At 44.1% G+C, this 20,105-nt stretch overlaps 1 protein-coding gene across 1 annotated transcript in view; it reads left to right on the top strand.

The window, feature by feature from the left end:
• Nucleotides 1-20,105, top strand: part of CFAP54 (cilia and flagella associated protein 54) — a 330,085-nt gene that overhangs the window by 135,448 nt on the left and 174,532 nt on the right. The window contains exon 34 of the mRNA XM_060244423.1: nucleotides 16,557-16,787. Coding sequence (XP_060100406.1) covers nucleotides 16,557-16,787 — 231 coding nt within the window. The remainder of the gene's footprint in view (nucleotides 1-16,556; nucleotides 16,788-20,105) is intronic.

Raw genomic sequence — 20,105 nt, forward strand, 5'->3', positions numbered from 1 at the left:
CGGAGAGAATAGAGGCGCGAACTGACTCCACCTACGTGACTCATGTTAAGGGACATCAGAGACAATATACAGAGGAAGGGATGTGGAACAATAGAGTAGACGCTATTGCCAAAGAAGCTGCATTCGCAGACAGCAATCCTTTCCGCTCACCCCCCACCTTTCCTTTACACCCGGTTACCACCCGGAACCAGAGCAAAGGGAGGGAAATCCTAATGGATCTGGGCGAGCTCCAGACAGACGACCCAGAGATCCTGGAGCTTGCCAAAGCCCAAAAGGATGAAACGGGGAAATATACCATCATTCAGAAAGAGGGCATTTACTGGGCAGTAGATAGTCAGGGGGAGCAACACTGGATTGTACCCCTGCAGGTCAGAGGGGATTTAATCAAGTTTGTGCACGAGCAGGGACACCGCGGTGCAAATCTAACTTTGGAGCGGGTAAAGGAGACGGGCTGGTGGCCGGGCATGCGCCAGGAAGTAGCACAGTGGGTCAATAATTGCCTTGCGTGCGCTATGGTTAATGCCGACACATCAGGACCCAAAGCTCCCATCCAGCACCAAAGAATAGAGGGACCCTGGGCTCGTATACAAATCGATTTTATCGGCCCCCTTCCCCGCACAGCAAGAGGGAATCGATACTGCCTCACGGTGATCGATCCCTTCAGCAAATGGGTGGAGGCCTTCCCGTGTAAATATAATACTGCCGCTACTACTGCTAAAATTTTATTTAACCACCTATGGACGAGGTGGGGAATCCCGAGGGTCATGGACTCGGATTTGGGGTCACACTTCATCGGGGAGGTCACGAAGGAATTATGCAAAGCCTTGGGGGTGGAACAGCGGTTTCACATTGCCGGGCACCCCCAAGCCTCAGGGGCAATTGAGAGGACTAACCGGACTATCAAGGAAGCCCTACGGAAAGTAGTGAAGTCCACAGGCAGGGATTGGGATGAAAAGTTACCCATTATCCTGATGGCACTGAGGGGTACTACTGCAGTTCATGGTCACACACCGCATATGGTCATGACAGGAAGGAAAATGGTGTTGCCAGAAGCCTTCTGGCTCAAAACACAACTTCCATCTGACTGGATGCCGGTGGTTGTGAATGACGCATGGGTGCAATCGCTAGTCACGGAGGTCCACAATATTCACCTGGAGGTAGCTAAACAACTAGGAAAAACACAGCAAGCGATGGATCAGAGATTAGGATGGGTTAAAAACCCTCGAGTGTGGGATCCAGGCCAGCTAGTGCTATATAGGAGATTCTCGCAAAACGAGCACTCCTTGGAAGCCAAATGGTTAGGTCCCGTCCCGATAACACTGAGGATCAGCCCAGCAGTCTACCAAGTAGAAATTCAGAAAAAGAACGGGGAGACCTGGCGAAAGTACTTCCACTGTTCCCAACCCAAGGAATGGAAGGGGACTGCGCCAGCTAACCCTAATCAGATTCAGCAACCTGAAGAGGCGCCGCCGCAGAGAAGAGCTGAAATCCGACAAATCTCTGTCATGCCCTGCCCTGAACCGGTGGATTTTCCCTTAAGTGATACTTTCCTCACCCTTGGCGTAACTTGAACAAGTCCAAGTACAAAGATTCCTGAGACAGACCTGTCCACAGTAATCTAGGGGGGGGGGGTGCAGGAGAAAAGAACTCAGAACACAAACATGTAATGTTACAGCGAGTTTTTTTTCTTCCCCTCTTCTTTTCTTCTCTCTTGCGAACATTACTCCTTCCCTTTCCCCCTATTCCCCAACCTTGCCTTAGTACTTTGACTCCTTCAAGCTTATAGGAATAGCAAGAAGGGTCTACAGCGCAATCTTATCTTTTATTTTCAGGTACACAATATGGATTACCAGAATGTGAAGGTGAGATTTGTGAGAACAATGATGTATGCAATGTATTTAATGTTGATGCTAATGCAGGAGGAATGTACAGCTGATAGAGCAGTATTGCCCACTATAGTCCCATTCTCTCATTGGAGATGTAAGACAAGCCTATATCCCAAGGAAATCATGCTGTGCAAAGTCATAAAGTCTAATTATGGGGAAAATGACAGCAGACTCCCCAGAAGCAGCTATGACTTTCGCAGCTGTGATGAAGAGTGGGTCAGACCACCTAATATGATTCTGTTATGTGCTGGGACCAGGATGTTAACGCAGGAACTGTACTGTTTTTCTCATGAGGACACCATGAGACCTCTAGTGCCAATGCATTGTGTTTATGTCCCAAAGGGCCCACGGAGATTAACAACAACTCCCACAATAACTTCTAGCGCTACTCCAGCCTCTAAAGGGTTTACTGAGGACATGGGGCCATACTGTGAAATTGCAATCGTGTCGACCGCAGTGTGGAGCGCAAAGAATCCTTTCAAATTTATATTATCAATTGGCTCTAGGATAGAAAAGCCGCTTGCGTTCTCAATACAGACACCTAGTGGAGAGACGCATCACTACCAGCTAACTTCATGGTCGAATAAAAATTGGATTGTTACTGATTCGGAGTTAGGAATACAGGGACCTCCTGACTGGTTTATAGTAATAGACCCTCTATGCCAGCGGGAGTCTGCGATGGGAATGAAATTCACCAAGTTGGGCACCTTCAACACAGAGCTTCCATCGGAGGAAGGGAACTACACCCTCACAATAGGGAATTTTACCCAGCTCCAATTCAACCCTCTCATTCCAGACGCTGAGAGCACATTAAGTGCCAACTCTCACATAATTGGCTCCCATGTGATTAAGCGGGATATTAGGGAACAAGTTTTAATTCGGCCACAGATGGTATTAAAGGAGATCAGAGTCAGCCTGACGGGATTAAACACCATCGAAAAATTGCCACAATGTGCTCCCTACTTGGAACCCAGCAAAAAGGGCTGGGAGGCTTGGCTGCAGTTATGGGTGGGGAACACGCCTCGCAGATTGAAACGATCTGTAGGAGACTGGGTTGCACCAGTTGCTGGAGGAGTAGCGGTCTTAGATTCTATAAATATAGAAACCCTCGCAAATAAATTTGCCTACGCTACCTCCTATATTTCCCAGCTGGGAAAACCCATTAATGACTCTTTCCACACCATCTCTGAAGTCCAGCATTCCATCAGTTCCATTTTAGTAAATTGGGAAAACCAAATTGAAAGAGACTTTGCCTTGCTGCTGAGAGGCACTCAATCACTACAATTAAATATTTCTTTAGCACTGGCATGCACCCAGGCTCAAGCTATGAATTTAGCAGTAACCATGGGCATGATCAGACAAGCCACGGAGGGAAATATCCCCCTGGAAATCAAGCAGTTAATTAAGCCAGAAATTCCCACCCCGCAATTGGAATTGGAAGCCTGGTGGACTCTGGTGAATACATCTTTCTCAGTGGACAGGCAGGAATTGAGACTTCTCATCCTGATGCCCACTGCACAAAGGTTCTTTTATGTACACCCCGTTGTGCCACTAGGGCTGCAAGTGGGACCAACCGAAGTTCTGTATTCCTTGGACTCAGATAAATGGGCCAGGAATGAAAACGGAAGTTGGGAAGCTGTGGGTCTACAGGCATGTGTACACAAAGACAACTTGGGATTTATCTGTGATGAGCAGACTCTACAAACTCACCACCCCTGCGTGAACCCCTTAAGGGACTCCCCTCAAGAATGCAAATACGCGCTTAGGCAAGAGAATGCCTCCGCTTTTGTGTACTTGGGAAGAGGGTGTGCTTGCGTGAGGACGTATTGCGAGTATCTCATTATAAATACTTTCCACATCCAACCCATGCTACCAGATGTAAACAGATGTTTCTGCAACCTATCTTCCATTGTGGGATGCGATATAGAATTCACGGTCCCCATATGGACTAGGGAAGAAATCCTGCTGGCCCCGAGTCTGTTCAAATTCATCCAGCCAGTTTTTCTGGGCATGGGGCTGCGGGCGATTAGATCCCTGCTGTCCCATCCCCTTTTAAAACAGACCTTGCAGGAAATTAAGAGGAGCGGAGACACAGCGTCCATGGTGGTTAAACATGATGGACAGGAAATCTCCGGGCTACTGACACAGATCAAGGACACGGGAAAGCATTCGTTCCTTGACGCGCTCCTTGGCTGGAGCCCTACTGGGTCAGCGATCCTTAACGTAGCCCTGCACCCTATTGTAGTCATTTTGGTCTTCCAGATTATACTCTGCATTGCAATAATTGTCTTGGGGTGCTGGCTGAGAAAGCAGCTCAAGAAGGTGGACGAGCTCCAGACCATGTGGAGATATCGCCCCCTCGTCATAGATAAGCCCTAAGTACCGCCTTGAATCCCTTCCCCACTTGTGGGAGGGGGGGGGGGGAGCTCCCTTTCTTCATTCCTTTTCCAAGATCTTTCTTTTACTTGTAAGGGAGGGCTGTATAGCCCAAGGGAAAGGGAGAGGGGAGAAAGGCGACGAAACCGAACCGTGGAGGGAGGACCAACAGTGGCAAGGTAGAGCTTGCAAGGGCTGCCACCCGAGGGTTCAGAAGTATTCATCGGAAGACTCCCATCGGGTGCGTGCCCTGCTTTGCCACTTCAGGCTCCCATCTGAACCGGATCGCGCCAGGCGCGTCAGTTCGACAGGCCCACTGGGACCCCCGGTTTTGCAGCCCCACATGTTTAACAACAGCGGGGACCGGTCGGGTCACAGGCTAAAGCCGTCGGATCATCCCCCTCTGATGCCTCGATTCCACCAAGTAGCTAAAGGGTCACAACGAGTCAAATCAAAGCTCGGCCCAAATATATATTTTAAATCCCTACACCCTGTGTATAGGTTTGGAAAACTTCCCCCTCCTTGCTCACCCCTGAACAAGACTTTAAGGGTAAAGACCCCACTGCCCCGTCGCTCCCAGATCACCCTGTATTTGGGGCATTTGCATAAATCTCTTCGGCACATGCTCCAACTTTCGGGATGGGAAACAGAGGACGATGGGAAGTGTAGTCCCCACAGCCCGCTTTTACATTATGCATGTCAGTATCTTTCAGCCCCTCGCTCTGTTCCTATGGGGAGTTCTATCTTTTACCAAGTAAAGGGTGGGCTCGTTGGCCCAGGGGGAAGGGGTGAGAGGAAGCCCAAATTGAGCAGAACAAACTCAGGGCATTCTTGCAAGTGTTGGATCGCTTCTTGATGGTCTAGATAACAGTCCCACCAAGTGATCCATCACTACAAGGCCCAAAGTGACTCTGGGACAGAACCTGTTCTGACCCAGAGAGACTCCCAGCAGTCCAGTGTTTGAGCTCTGTGACTCTTCCGGCGCTCCGTGATCCTGAAGGAACACAGGGAACGGAGAGGGGAAGAAGTTGCAGACGCTCAAAGCATCAGGAACCTGGCGCAGCCTCTGTTCTGACCCATTGGGACGCCTGAGCGTGCAGCCCTTACCCACATAACTGTGGAAGGGACTCAGGCTGTGCATGGGCACCCGAACCGAGGAGCTTAGGAAAGGCCACCTCCCCCGGGCACCCTAGGTCCGCCAGCTACCTTTTAGATTAAAAAGGCAACGCGGGCGAAGAACGATCTTGGAGCCAATACACCTAAACTATGGTCCATTCACAAGCCACTATCCCCACAAGGAGCGGACCGAACCCAGGTCCATACATTTGATAAATGTTTTATAATATCCTATTCCCAACATGCCTTAGGCTTAGTTCATCTGCATAAACACACCATGCGCATGCACTAACCCAAAGTGCAGGATTGGAGACATCTGGGACTTAGAGTTCTAACCCCCCCTGGGGTAATGAATTATTGCTATTAAGATTTGTCTATCTTTTACCAGAGAAGGTTGGGCCGCCGAAGCAGCCCGAGGGTTAAAAGAGGGCAGGCACTGACACTTGCCCTCCGGAGCGCGGAGCTCCAGCTAAAAGTTCCGCCCACCTAAGGGTCTCAGGGGGCCAGAACAGACTCTGCACCAGGTGCCATACTTGCAGGGGCACCCTGAGTTTGTAAGGGCGCACACGAGACCAGGCAGAATGCTTGAACTCGGCCCCCACCGGGAACGCCAAACACACCGAAGCACCTTCAAGTCACGGTGACTCTGGCTTTCCCCCACCAGAAAGGAGTGCCCAATAATAGGAATACCGCTGAAATTAAACCTCAGACCTTTTGGGGTGATTTTGAATAAAGGGGGAGCCCCACAATGGCCCCAGGGACCCATTTCAAGGCAAAAGAGTATTTGCATATGTGCCTCCCACTTGGTTTGCTTAATGAACTGAATATCCTCTTTGCCCGACGCCTCTGTGAACCGCCCTGTCTGCCAGTAGAAGGCAGCGCTCAGCGGAAGACATGACGTGTCAGTCTACCCGTTGTCATCTCCCGGGCGGGAGAAGGGACGGAAGATGGGATTTTGGCCGACCAGCCATGTTTATATGTATGTTTGTAAGATGTTATGAATCTATTTTTGACCAAAAGAAGGGTGCCCACCCTTTTCAGGGGGGCTGGGCTCAAAAATTAGAGCAGGCTTTTGGAGAAATTGCGAGGCCGAACCAGGGAGTGTGGAGCTGGAGGGAGCGAGAATCGAGTTAGCCCTTTTACGAGCTATCTCATCAAGCTTTCCCAAGAAGCATCTCCCTGGCGGGAGGCCTCTCCTGGTGGTGTAGGCTCGGAGAAGCCCACCCAAAGGAGTAACCGGCCGCGCTCAAAGCCCTCCTCACCATGGTTTCCATCGCATGGTCAGGTTAGCGTGAGGGACGGGAAGAAAAAGAAAAACCCCCACACTGCTTTGCTCAGGGTCATTTGCATCTCCCACACCCACCAATAGACCACTGGCACCACATTAAGGGCACGACCCCACAGGAAGTGGGAACCTCCAGGCAACGCAGAACCCTCCCCTGCCAATCCAAACTTTGATTGACAGACAGGGACCCTTAGGTTGAGTGTCAACGGGAACCTAAGTTTTCCTTATGTGTTTGTTTTTGCTTATGTTCTATCTTTTACCAAGTAAAGGGGGAGTCCCCCCCTCCCAGTCAGGGAGGGACTCCAATAGGCCCTAAAAGAGAACCACGCTTAAGCGGGTTCTCCGGAGCCCAAACGGGCTCCCGATTAAAATATGGGAAGCGATCCCTGGGTCTACTTCCCCGAACCTACACACCAGGAGAGGCCTTTCCGTGGCCACGCTCCCCGGTTCGGGTTGTAGACCCATGGGTCCGCACGTCCATCGTATACCGTTCCCCTATGCCAAACCTATAGGGCACGGGAGCGGACCTACTTTAAGATTGAAGAGAGCAGTCCGGAGCCAAACGGGAAAGGGCTGCAAAGGTATAAGAAACTATGACTGTGTATCAGTGTTTTGTCTGGAAAGTTTATTATTGTGCTAGAACTGTATAAACTTGGACAAAAGTCTGTAAAAACCTCTCCCAGAACCCTTTGTCCATGACATTTACATAAATATACAGGAAACTCCTTCTGACAGGGTCTCCCCAGACCATGTGAACGGGCCCCCGACCGGATCCGAGCAGGATCGGAGGCCTCCGTGTTGGGCATGCTCCATGGGTGGCTTGACCTCACTATGGGCAGCCTGAATACAAGGGGGGGGGGTGGGATATCCGCTGCAGACTCCTCGGCGCCGCCAGCCTCCTCCCCTCCAGAAGGAGACTACAGACAAGCCAAATGAGAAGGGAAACCTCCCCGTTCCCCAGCGTGGAAGTTATCGAGGGGGGGGGAGAAGAAGACCGAAGACCAAAAAAGGTCAGACAGATGAATTATGTATTAGCATAGTGATAGGATTTGTGTTTTATTATATGTATGAAATGTAACCCAGTGATTTTAAATGACTTGCCTTGGGAATCTGCGTACAATATAAAATGCTTATTGCCTGTCTAATCAATTATGGCAGCCTAGCCGGTCTAGACTGCACACATGATTTCTGCTTTTAAGTGACCTTTGATTCGAATACCTTGTATCTGGAGATTCACCATGTGTTTTTTTTATGGATTTTAATAATGCTATATTTTGCTTTTAAGTAACCTTTTAAATTTAAATACTTTGTATTATGAGATTTTATTACGTGCCTTTATGAATTTTAATACTGTTATATGAACCCTTGGTTCAGATACTGTGTATTGGGAAATTTTACTATGTGTTTTAATAATGCTATATGAAATATTGAATATGTACAATGTATCCCAGAAGGCCTCCCTGTAAGCACGAACGCCAAGGAAGGATCTGATGGCCCATTGGCATTTTTAAATTATGTTTTTGAGTAGTTTTAGATAGTGGCTCCAACCTTTTTGCAGGTAGCCGGTATTCCATAGTAGATTTCCCATGCTTCAAGGGTTTAACGCCCTTTTAACGAAGCCCCGTTTTTCTTTATTTTTATCCGTTGCATATGCGAGACTTCGCCACTAGGCGGTGACGTCAGTCTCGAGGGGGGGAACTGTGAGGAAAAACCCCCTACTTTTCCTAATATGTGCACATCATGATCACCAACATGGTTGCCAGGGCGCCTGGAGAAGTAAGCTTGCATCCGCCTGGCCAGTGAATGCGAGTGATGCTACCCAGGAACTACATAAGACTCCAGTGTACCTATTAACAAGTATATGAGCGCTTGAGTCAGGCACAGAGTGTCTGCAGCCGCGCTCTAACCTGTCCCCGCCATCACGTGGAACCCGCCATGGCAAGGAGGAGGCTACGCCGCCACGGAGCTGTCCAGGCGAACGGTGTGAAGCGTTAAGCATGGAAACCACTGTGTTTTGCTTACACCACATGTAGCCATCTTCCTGCCTGGTTGGGCTTCATTCCTTCTATGTGGGAACCTCACGTACACACCTTGAGTCATTCCTAGCCCGCAAGCAACCCACTTAGTTTATGAATGGATTAATGGCTCCACTATTAATCCTGATTGCCCAGTGGTTTCCTAAACAACTGTCTTCACCCCGGAGAGTTGAGAAAGAGGAAGAATCTCTCCTGATACCATCAAGCCTTTTTGTCTACACCGGAATACCTAGGTGCATATCTGATTCTCTATTGTCCCTTTCCCAGTTAATCCCATCTCCTCCCAATCACCCAGTCATTCCCACATTGATACCTACGGAGCCGCCCCAGGCCCTGTCGCAACCTGGAAGTTTCCAGGATGCCCAGGATGAAGGTGATGTTCATTGGTTGAAGTACACACCCAATCAGGTGTCGCCATTGACCCACCATTGGTCCCGCCGAAGTCCAGCCTTCTTGGTCATCAGCAGAACCTCCCATTACCACTCCCAGTCACCTCCCATCCCCTCAGGATTAAGGTGACTCTATATAACCTGTGGACTAGCTACCCACAGGTGTGCCTTCTACTCAGTAAACCCCCCATTCCCGCTGGGTAGTAACACCCCCGATTCCTGATCAGTTTCGGGACCTTTCCCCCCCATTTCCTCATTCGTCGCCATCGGAGCCTTCCATTGGAGTCTGCGAGAGGTAGTATTGCCCTGTATGTCCATTCCTTTATGTTCCCCTATCGATCTCTCTATTTTTCCTAGACCTGTATGAATGTGTGATTGATTTTGTACCTTGTGTGAACGAACTATTGTTTCAAATAAACCACAATTGATTTTATCAAATTAGAGTTCTTTATTGAGCATTGACTCTCTGATCGGTTGAGCCTCGTATACACAGATAATAAAAGATTCCTTTTTAGGGCCAGCTGTCTCTCAATCTAATTCCCCAATCTCATTTTGAGAGCAGTTTCCCTAACAATGTATAGATGGTATATAACTCCTAAAAATTGGCAAAGATGAATAATAAGATGCCAGACAGATGTTGGAAATGTAAAAAGCATGAAGGTTCTTTCTACCATATGTGGTGGACTTGTGAAAGAGCTAAAATGTTTTGGCAGATGATTCAGCAAGAGATTTCTATGATCTTGGGATATGAGTTTAACAAAGTTGCAGAGACTTTTCTGTTGGGACTACAAATCGAAATATTTCCAAAAGAAGATAGAATTTTAATCTGGTACTTGCTCTCAGCCGCTAGGACATTGTATGCGCAGTTGTGGAAGCAAGAAAAAATACCAGAAAAATGGGATTGGATTATAAAAGTTATGACATGGAGTGAAATGGACACATGAACAAGAATATTAAGAGACTATGATTTGGAAGTTTTTAAGATGGAGTGGAAGAAGTTCAGAAGATACGTAGAAAAAGAGTGGAAAATAAAAGGACATTGGACAATTTTTGATAATGATTAAGTTTTAAAAGAAGAATATAACTTTTGGTTTTCATAATAGTTAAGCATACCTTTAATATATTTTTTTAAAGTAAATAACTGGCGGGGGTCAAATAACGGGGGGAGGGGTGGGGGAAAAGTAAGATATGGGGTAGATAAATTTTTCTTTTTAAGTTTTAAGATATTGATATAGATTTGCTACCATGTTACCAATAAAATTGTTTATACGAAAAACTTGTATTTATTGTTAGGATTTTTGACCCCAATGTGCATTACCTTGCACTTGGCCACGTTGAACCTAATTTGCCATGTTGCTGCCCACTCACCCAGCCTTAACAGATCCCTTTGGAGTGCCTCACAATCCTCTCTGGTTCTCACCACCCTGAACAATTTAGTGTCATCTGCAAATTTAGCCACTTCACTGCTTACTCCCAACTCTAATAATTCGTAATGATTCCATAATAGCATTGGCCTTTTTTATTGCAGTTGCACACTGTCTCGACATCTTCAGTTATGGTATTCAGTTGTAGTATTTAGTTACATTATTTATACTCTGCCTTTCTTTACAATGGGGATCCAAACAGCTTACATCATTTTCATTTTGTCCATTTTATCTACACAACCATATGAAGTACATTTGGTTGTGAGTGTGTGATTGGCCCAAGTGTAATTTATTGGCCCTTGCAACTTACCATAGTGTATGTTGTGAGGGTTACCCTTAATTGGGCTGATCACACTCCATGCAGAGCACTTTTTTTTTTGGATCTTGCCAGCAACTGTGGGTGCTGTGACAATGTTTGTTTTTAATTTATGAAGCTGTAATAAAAGCATTTGTTTTACCTTCATGGAAGTTCTATCTTGTCTGAGGACACAACACCAAGGTTTGTTCATGGCTCTGATCTTGGGATTTAAGTATCCTCAGATACGACCATTTTGAGAATTAGATATGATATTCCTGCTACAGAAATAGGAGCAATACATGGATCCTTCTCTTTCGCTCAGTCCTCCTCTCTGTCTCCCTTTCCTTTTACCTACCCACCATTCCATCCCCCCAGCCATTCGTAGCCTGGTTCCCTCATGTCTCTTACTTTCTCATTCCTGTCCTCTTGCTTGGAACTCTGCTTTTGCAATGTTCCACGCCCTGTTCAGCCTCCCTTTTTCTTTTTGTTCCTAGGCTTCATGTTACCTTTCTCTCCATTCTATACCTTTTTTCCTCTCATTGCCCTCTCAAGCCCAGTTTCTCTCTCACACCTACAATGTCCTGTTCCTATGTGAATATCTCAGACTGAAAATGGATAGCCATTGAGCTTTTCCAGCAAAAGGCTTCTGCCTCTTTCAGTATTGCCAGCTGAGGAAGGCTTATCAGCCAAAAATGTTCCTGGCTCCAATGAGATTGTAATTTGCAAATTTGGTTTCATGCCCAGTCTAGACCTAGACTTCCTTAAAGCAGCTGAATTACAACATTTTCCACTTTGAGAGATAAGACTTTTCCTACCTTCCAAGGAGATCTGTCATCAATGCTGAATCAGCAGATTTTCAGTTAACTGTGGACTCTGGTGGTTTCCTTATGCAGAGATCTTTAGGGAGAATGTCTGTAATAATACTGTTTACTGTCTAATTATTGATTAATATTTAGAGGTGTGTGAGACTCTATGTCACACAGAAGGGGTCTAGGAGGGCCTTCTACTGGTTGCCACCACTCTGGTAAGGGTCTGCATGTGAGGGCCCAGAGCACCCAACCACTGCTGTCTTTATTATTAGTAAATACCTGTTAACCATGACCAAGGAGACATGAGGACCCAGGCAGTTAAACAACAACAGTTTATTTACAATGCTCAAACAATAATAAATGGGTGATAAACATTTAGTGCAATAGTGAAATATATAGAGAGTAAAGGTGGTGCAAAACAAAAAGAAGAGCCCTAATGTGACTTGCTAAATGTTCCCTGCTCTAATATCAAACTCACCCCTTGGATAAGGGATCTCTCCTGCTGCCTTCTCTCCTGCAGCCTTTTCCTGAGAGAACACACCCTGTCTGTGCTTGGCCCTTTTATGCTTTTCTCCCAGGTCCCATCCCTCCAGTTTTTCCCTCCAAAATCTTGCCACCCAATCAGAAGGACAGAAGGGATCCTGGGGAATGTAGGCACCTTTGTCTACATTTGTTCTGGCTATATTCATATTTTGTAGAAGAAGTCTGTTTAGTAATTTTGGATTATGTCCCACTGACAGTTTCTTGTTCTGTTTTGGTCTTTCCTGGGGACAGCAGACACACATCTGTAACTAGTTTTAGTGGACTAGGCACAGGTGGATACATCCAGTTTAACAGGATAGCTTCCTTTAGAAGTTATTTGTTGATTGCTTATTTGTAATTTGCATTTCCTGATTTGTATGGTATACTAGCTTTTTATTATCTTCTCTGTCTTGTTGCATTGCCCTTCAATCTTTCTGTTCTTCTCATTTTTATCTGTTTATCTGTGTCTAGTAATTATCAAATCTAGTTCAAGTCAAAGTTGCATCTTTCGTTCTCCCTCTCTCCCCATTCTATTTTCTCCACAAATATTCCCTCAAACATTGCATTTCTGAATACACAGACTTCATGTCGCATAATACTGGCACATGTATGTATCTTCCCTCGCTTCCCTTGAATGAACATGAATGTTACCTTTCAAGTAGTGCGAAAAACTTGATGGTTGCAGTTGTTGAGCAGCTGTTTGCTCTGCTAGTTAAGTTTCAGTGCTAGTGAACATTCTTAAAACGTGTGTAAGAGTGAACAAGAGCAGAACATACAAATAAGCTCTTGGGTTTTGCTTCCATAAGATTGTAGTAGTAGCCTTTTCAAATCAAAGTAAGAAATAGTAATATTATTAGACTACTGTGAAGTCCTCTGCGTGTGGCTGCCCTTTGAAGATGTCTTGGAAGCTTCAATTGGCACAAAATGCAACAGTCAGAATCCTTTCAGGGGTTAGATGCTTGGGAAACATAATTTGAATGCTGTATTAACTGCACCGGGCCCAATTCAGACTGCTGCTTATTACATTCAAATCTCTTCACAGCCTAAAGCCCTCATACTTAATGAACAACATCTGGCATATACCCATATGCCACTCACATGTTCTTTAGACAGTCTTCTTGTGGTACCTTCTCCTAGGATTCTCTGTATAGCAACAATTAATTCAGTGGACTTTTTCTGTAATAGAGATCTGTAACAGGGATGACCCACAGAGATCATCCATTCCTCTCAAATGGCTTACCATAGTGACTATGGAGGAGGGCACCTTCAGGTACTGTATTTAGGAAAGTGCGGAAAATAGTTTTATTTAAGAGGGCATTTGGCAGAGGAAATTTTTTTTTGTCAGATTTGGATGTTTTTAATCTTGCTAATATTGTTTTTGTGTCCTTGCAACTTGTCACATAGCCATCTTAAATCTAAGCAGATAAAGCAGGAAATAAATATTTAAAATGAAATTTAAAAATAAGATAAACACAAGCCTTTGGTACATAGCCCTGTAAAAGGTGATGCACTTTGAATACATCCTTATAGCACGTTTGAGTTTGCAACTGTCATGGATGAGAGGCTGTTTGCCTTGAGAAAATACACACGCCTGCATGAACATGGCCATAAAACCCTCACATTATGCTTAGGGAAGGAAACACACACGTTTATGGAGATAAATGTCAGGACCAGCAGAAACTATTTGGTGACCCTGTCAAATGAGGGAAGATGGATGGCTTTTAATATCTCCAGCTGAAAGCCCTGAAGATCAGTTGTGCAAGACCTTGCAGGATTGGATAACTGTGCTAGAGCAAGATATGGAAAGCCAGCCTCCAAAGTAAGGACTGACCCACAGAGATAATCCAGGCTTGGAGGGAAAGTTTTAAAGTTTGTTTGGAGAAAGCACTCCTAGAAAAGTTGTGTGTTGTGGGGGGGGGGGGGGGGAAGCATCCTTGCTAAGTTCCTACTGCCTTGCACCCATTCAGGGAGGAAGAATGCTGAGCCAATATCCTATAGGCTAGTTAGTCATTCCTTTTTGAAGGGTTTTTATTTATTTATTTCTCTCCTTGATTCCGTAACATCAATTGCGAGCTGTCACTTTCTCATTTCAGCTGCGTTGGTCTTTCCTGTAGAATATTTGTTAAATAAAAGCCTTTTCCTAAAAAGGTGCTTTAGACTGAACTAAATCCTAACCAACCCACCTGGGTGCTCAAATAACATACACACTTCTTCCTTCTTGGTGACTGAAGGCTTTAAGAGGATTTTTGAGGATCAGAACCTTGAGTGGTGGCAGATTCTACTGGAGTAACCTAAAGCTTACAAGGGGATTTGGGGAAGGAGAATCCCAGAAGGGATTGAGATTCTTAGCAAGCATGCACCCTGACAACTCAGCTCTCTCAGCCACTCTCTGTCTTAGAGTAACTGACTGAGAGGAAAGGAGAGGGAGAAATCCCGATAGTATCTGATCCAATCTTGTAATTACTTGGTGTGTTTTCCCTGATTGAGAACTCTTTCCAATTTTTCATGTTGTGTGTGTGTGTATGCGCACACGCATGCCTGTGCTTGGAAGTCATGCTGACCTCTGGTGACTCCTACTGGGGCATGGAGGATGTTCAGAGAAGTGACTTGATAGCTTGTCTCTGTCTCCTCATTCCCGGTATTCTCTAGAGGTCTCCCTTCCAAATACTTGCCAAGGTTTGCCCTGGTTAGCTCCCAAAATCTGCCTGCTTGAGAATTCTTGACATTATGCTTAGTTAACTTTCAGCCTCAACCATTATTAGGAATTTCATTTCACCTATCCAGAGTGGGAATGAAAAGAGAATGTGCAGCATCTACCTGCTACATCCTTTCTTGAGCATATGCTGCAGAATTATGCACATATTGCATGCTATTTGAGTCTCAAAATAAATTTACACAGCTATGACACTCATTCTCTCCTCTTTAGATTTCATGTGCTATTGCTCTCCAAATGGCCAATGTGTGAACATCTCTCTTAAGTGTCCAGTGCACATGTATACCCAGGGCAGTTATTATTGGAACCTATTGTCAGATGTAGGATTTGGGCAATGCATCATATAAGGTTTTCAGAAATGAACAGATGTAGGTTTAAAGTTGAGTGTTTATTAAGAGAAAGCAATAGCATAGGGAATTAGTTAACTGAATACAATGTGAGAGAGTGCACATGCACTGACACACTAAATCACAGATCTATGAATCCTAACTCCTGCTAGATTCTAAACTAAACAACATTACTAAAATAAAAAGAGATGAAGGAGGAAGTAGTGGATGAATAGAGTCCAGGAGGGTTTGATGAAAGGGAGGAAAAAACCAGCAGTGAAGGGATTTCACAGTTTTGAAGGCACCTGTGCTGGGTCACAGGGGCAATGTAGCTTTACACATTCCCACAGCACACTTTCACACAGTACCAGATTGCTGTCTTTATACCCAACAAGTGTTATGACAGAGGGAGAAACAGGATGCTCCTCAAACTGGATTGGATCGGAACCAAAGGTTCTAAACATTATTGGTAACCATTAGGTGGGGAAGTATAGTCTCAAGAAGGGGGTATATTGGGGATGCCAATATCTCTTTGATGGGGGTATTGTCCAAATAGAATGACAAACTGTTATACTGTTTCCATTTGTCATGTTTGTGTTCTGGGAAAAACATGACAAAAGGAATAAAATATCATCCTGAAAGATGTATGTGTTTCCATGTCACTGTTGAGTATCAGGCAGATCCTGTTGTGCATTTAGTTTTCTGAGACACTGTTATGCCTTAGTTGGGTTGGGGCATAGATTGGTATATCCATTCTCAGGTAAATTATCAATTGCTTTTGTCCCTCTCTTTTGACATAGAAAAAATGCTTAGTACACTGAAATCCATTTTGCTTCCCATATTAAATTGCTTATATACCGTTCTGTATTTCGAAGCTCATGGGAGACCAAGTTATAAAAAATAAAAAGAATGTATGCTTTTCTGGGGTCCAGCTACATTTGGAGGTAATGGTTTAAGGTATGATCCATAGGTTGCACTATGAATATCAAGAGTACTTCTGTTTTCTTTACTTTGGAAATGCAATAAACCAATTGTGGGTTTAGTCATCTTTCTGGGTATGTTGATAATTTTTATATACTTCACATAATACTTAACATCATTTTCTGAACTGCATGTTTATTTCAATTATAGAAGTGTATTTAATGTTCTAAAAATGGGCCATGTGAGAAACCTGCTCATAATGAAATTAACATTAATTCTTACCCCTCACGAAGCAAATTATTGCTACTTAAGATTTTTCATAACTTATGAGAAAAATGTTGCTGTTTTTGTCTGAGAATTATTTATTCTTCCTGTAGCTACTCATTAAGAAGTTTTAAAACAATTTCTTATGGACAGTACAGACTTCAAATCTAAAATACTGTGTTTTTATTTAGGAAAGAAAGAGAGGAATGGCTAAGAATAGCTTTTTACATCCTTACACAGAAGCTGAATTTTTTTGCCAATGTCTTCTTAAAACGAAGAAGGTTCCATCAAGTTTGCATTGAAGAGATGCCCTGGAGAGCGCAGATGAACATTTATCTAGCAGTTGTCCATTTCCTTTTGTTTAAGAAACGGATAGACGAGCTCTATGTCCTTGAAAGTAATTCTTTACAAAATCTGAACAGGTAAAACATGTTTGGTTTTGATGTTTAGTTTTTCTAATGGCACACTGTACCAGAGATCCTGACAGCCTTTTGAAGTTCTTTCAGAAATGTCCCACTTTCTTATCTCCTGGTCTCTCAAAGCTGGGGATGGTATACATTAGAGGATGTCCTGGTGCACAGTTCAGAAGACTAATCAAGCAACTTTTATACTTTTTGTTGTGCTTTGCCTTAACTCTTATGACAATTACTTTTCACTCACTTCTTATATTGACTTGCAAAAGAAATGGAATTTTAGTGTTTACTTATTTCTTGTAGTATCTCCTTTTTTCTTGGGATTCTTGTGAATTAGAAGAGATTTTGAAGGAACAGAGGAAATGCATGAGTGCCCTTAGCTTAGTAGAATGCATTTTTATACCTAGTCATTGGGCAGGCCAGTTTTCCTTGTGAGTTCTACTGCCATTTAAACTGTACTGGTGCTTGATATGGTCTGTGCAAATATCACTCATAATTGTCAATGAATAGACAGGGTCATGTTGAAATAATCCCATTTGTAGTGAAGCAGCTTCCCTGTTCTGTTTTTTCCACTTTTCGTTGTTTTGTATTAATTTGTATTGTCGTTAACAGTGAAGTTTAGCTACAGGTTTTTAAAATTTATTTTTATTGTATTGTATGGTATTGTCATTTTAAGTTAGGTCAAATTTATCAAATTTAATTCTGAAAGTTAGTCCAAAGTCTCTTTATTGTTATAAACATGTTTACTGATATGCAGAAAATAAAGTTTCCTTTGTTACTTCTTATGCATCACACTCATTGGCTTTGTGCCTGCATGTAGGTGTGATTTCAAAACTTCTGCAGTTAGCTTTTAGGTTGTTGGGGAAGTTCACCTCCCAGTTCAGACACTGAGGATCAAATACAAATTTACACAGAGGCAACTCGCAAAATACAAAAGGAAAAAAAGTTTATTTGCAGTCACAAAGGATAGCCCTCTACAATCTGGAGATTGAAGGAGGGTCCCTCTGGACAACGTAGGTGACAATCTTATATACCCTTAACTAAACATCTCATTTTTCAGAGTAATATTTGTGACCTTAAGAGTGTTTCTATCATTGCAGATTTCCATCTTTCTCTGAGGAACTATCACACACACACACATTTTAATGCTATCTTTCCATCTGGTCAGGATCCATAACATAGTGAACATAAAAAAAAATCAAAACATTTAATCAATTTAAATACAAGTAAAAATATCAAATTCAATTACAAACAATAAACAATACTAAAAGGAAGACCAATAACTGTTATTGTGGACATGCCAAATGAAACAAAAAAGTCTTCACCCACTGGCAAAAGAAACTGATAGAGGGAGACTGACAATGTCCCTGTGTAGATAGTTCCTAAGTTTTGGGGCCTCAGAAAACAGTGGCAACTAAAACAGGACCCCTGAGAATGACCAGAGTGAGTGGATTAGTGTGTATGGGAGAAAGCATTCCTTAAGGTATGTTGGTCCCAGGCCTTACAGGGCTTTGAATACCAGCACCTTGAATTAAGCCTGGAAGCAGATTGGAAACCAGTGTAGTAGTAGGGTTGTAAAAATATAAATATAAATATAAAAAGTAGTAGGGTTGTCATGTCCAACTCAGAAAATATCTGGGGACTTTGGAGGTAGAGCCAGGAGACTTTAGGGGTAGAGCCCCAAAGACTTCCCATTCCCTAAAACAAATAAATAAAAATACCGCAGTGCAGTTCCCCTGACTAAAGTCTTCATTTCCTCATTCCCCAGCAGCTGAACTTTCACTAAGTGAAAGTGAATACGCACATACACATACTCTCACAAAGCAGCCAAAATAAACACAGCATGCATACACTTTTGTGATCTCACTGGGGCAATTTATTCATGGGAGTTGCTGAATGTAACCTGCTATATTTCAACCAACTTCAGACTCACAGGAAAATGAAAGCAGAGCAGCCTAAGGGATGGAGTTTCCCTCCAAACAAACAGAGGGATTCTGGTCATTTCTCTTCTTTTCTCACATGCTCACACACTCTGGGAAGAACCATGTGGCTCTGCCTAGTCACCCCACCCATTCATGGACCCTATGATCCACTCTGGTCAACACTGGCTGCTGAATTCTTCCCCAACTGTAGCTTCTGGACAGTCTGCAAATGCAGCCCCCTATAGAGTGCATTGCAGTAATTTAATTTAGATGTTATCCAGGCATGCACCACAGTGGCAAGATCTTTTCTGTCCAGAAAAGGCTGCAGCTGGCTCACCAGCTGAAGCGCCTGAATTAGAAGATTCCCCAAAGATTGCACAGCTGTCATGTGTGCCATTTGGCCCCGAATCACCCCATCTGAGGTAGCAGCCTTAAGAGTTAGCTCAGCATTGTGAGCCTCTTTATTGCTTTTCACCCAGATCTTTGGATCTTGGTTGTGGTCTCTGTGCTTTACATTCATGGGATAGGGCACCTGTGCCAACTCTGATCAGTATATAGAAAGCAAGAGATTTTTGTGCCCAGACACCAGTGAACATGCACAGAAGCCCCAGCTCATATGCTCACAGGGTGGGAATAGACATCCTGTCAGTTCTCTTTCGACCGCCGTGCTAATTGGTTGATCTCCTCCTGCTTTGGTTGGTACAGTTTCCTTTTTGTGTTTATTTTTGTTCTTCATCTTTGTCTGCTGTTCATCCCTTGATTTTTCACCCTTTCTTCACGTCCTGCAAAAAAAGAGAATTTTCTTGGATTTTGCCACCCTCCTGGGCCTTTCTTCTCCCTCCCCTTTTCCTACCACCTTACTCCCTCCTTTGGCTTATGGAAAAGTGCTGGGGCTTGTTCAAGTGCCACACTAGAATCGATTTCGCATTCAGCGTTTGCTACTGTTTCTCTGCGGATTTTTTTGTTCCCGATCATTTCTGCGGATTTTGCAACAGGTCTCTGTTGCGGGGTAACTTTGCGTGTAGCTCCGCGGCAAATTGTTTTCGCGTTACAATCGGATTGGCATTGGAAGCCTTTCAGATTTTTTTTTAAGCGCATGCTTGGTTGCGTTATTGCGTAACAACGTAACCCAAAGACATAAACCACTGGCCCTCCCCCACTTTTTTCGCGGGCACGTGGATTTTGTTGTAACGCAATAAAATGACAGAAAAATAATAATATAGAAATGATAGAATAATAAAGCGGGCACATGTCGTTAGTGGATGGTTGCTTTAGACCAACACGACTGCCCACCTAGATCAACCCTCATGCATGTTAACTCGTATCATGTAATGGATGAGATGGATGCGATCAAATGGATTGCAAAATTTCGTTGTAATGCAATCAAGTTAAATTTAAGGAAAAA

This window comes from Heteronotia binoei, chromosome 8, assembly GCF_032191835.1.
Source record: "Heteronotia binoei isolate CCM8104 ecotype False Entrance Well chromosome 8, APGP_CSIRO_Hbin_v1, whole genome shotgun sequence".
Taxonomy (NCBI): Eukaryota; Metazoa; Chordata; class Lepidosauria; order Squamata; family Gekkonidae; genus Heteronotia; species Heteronotia binoei.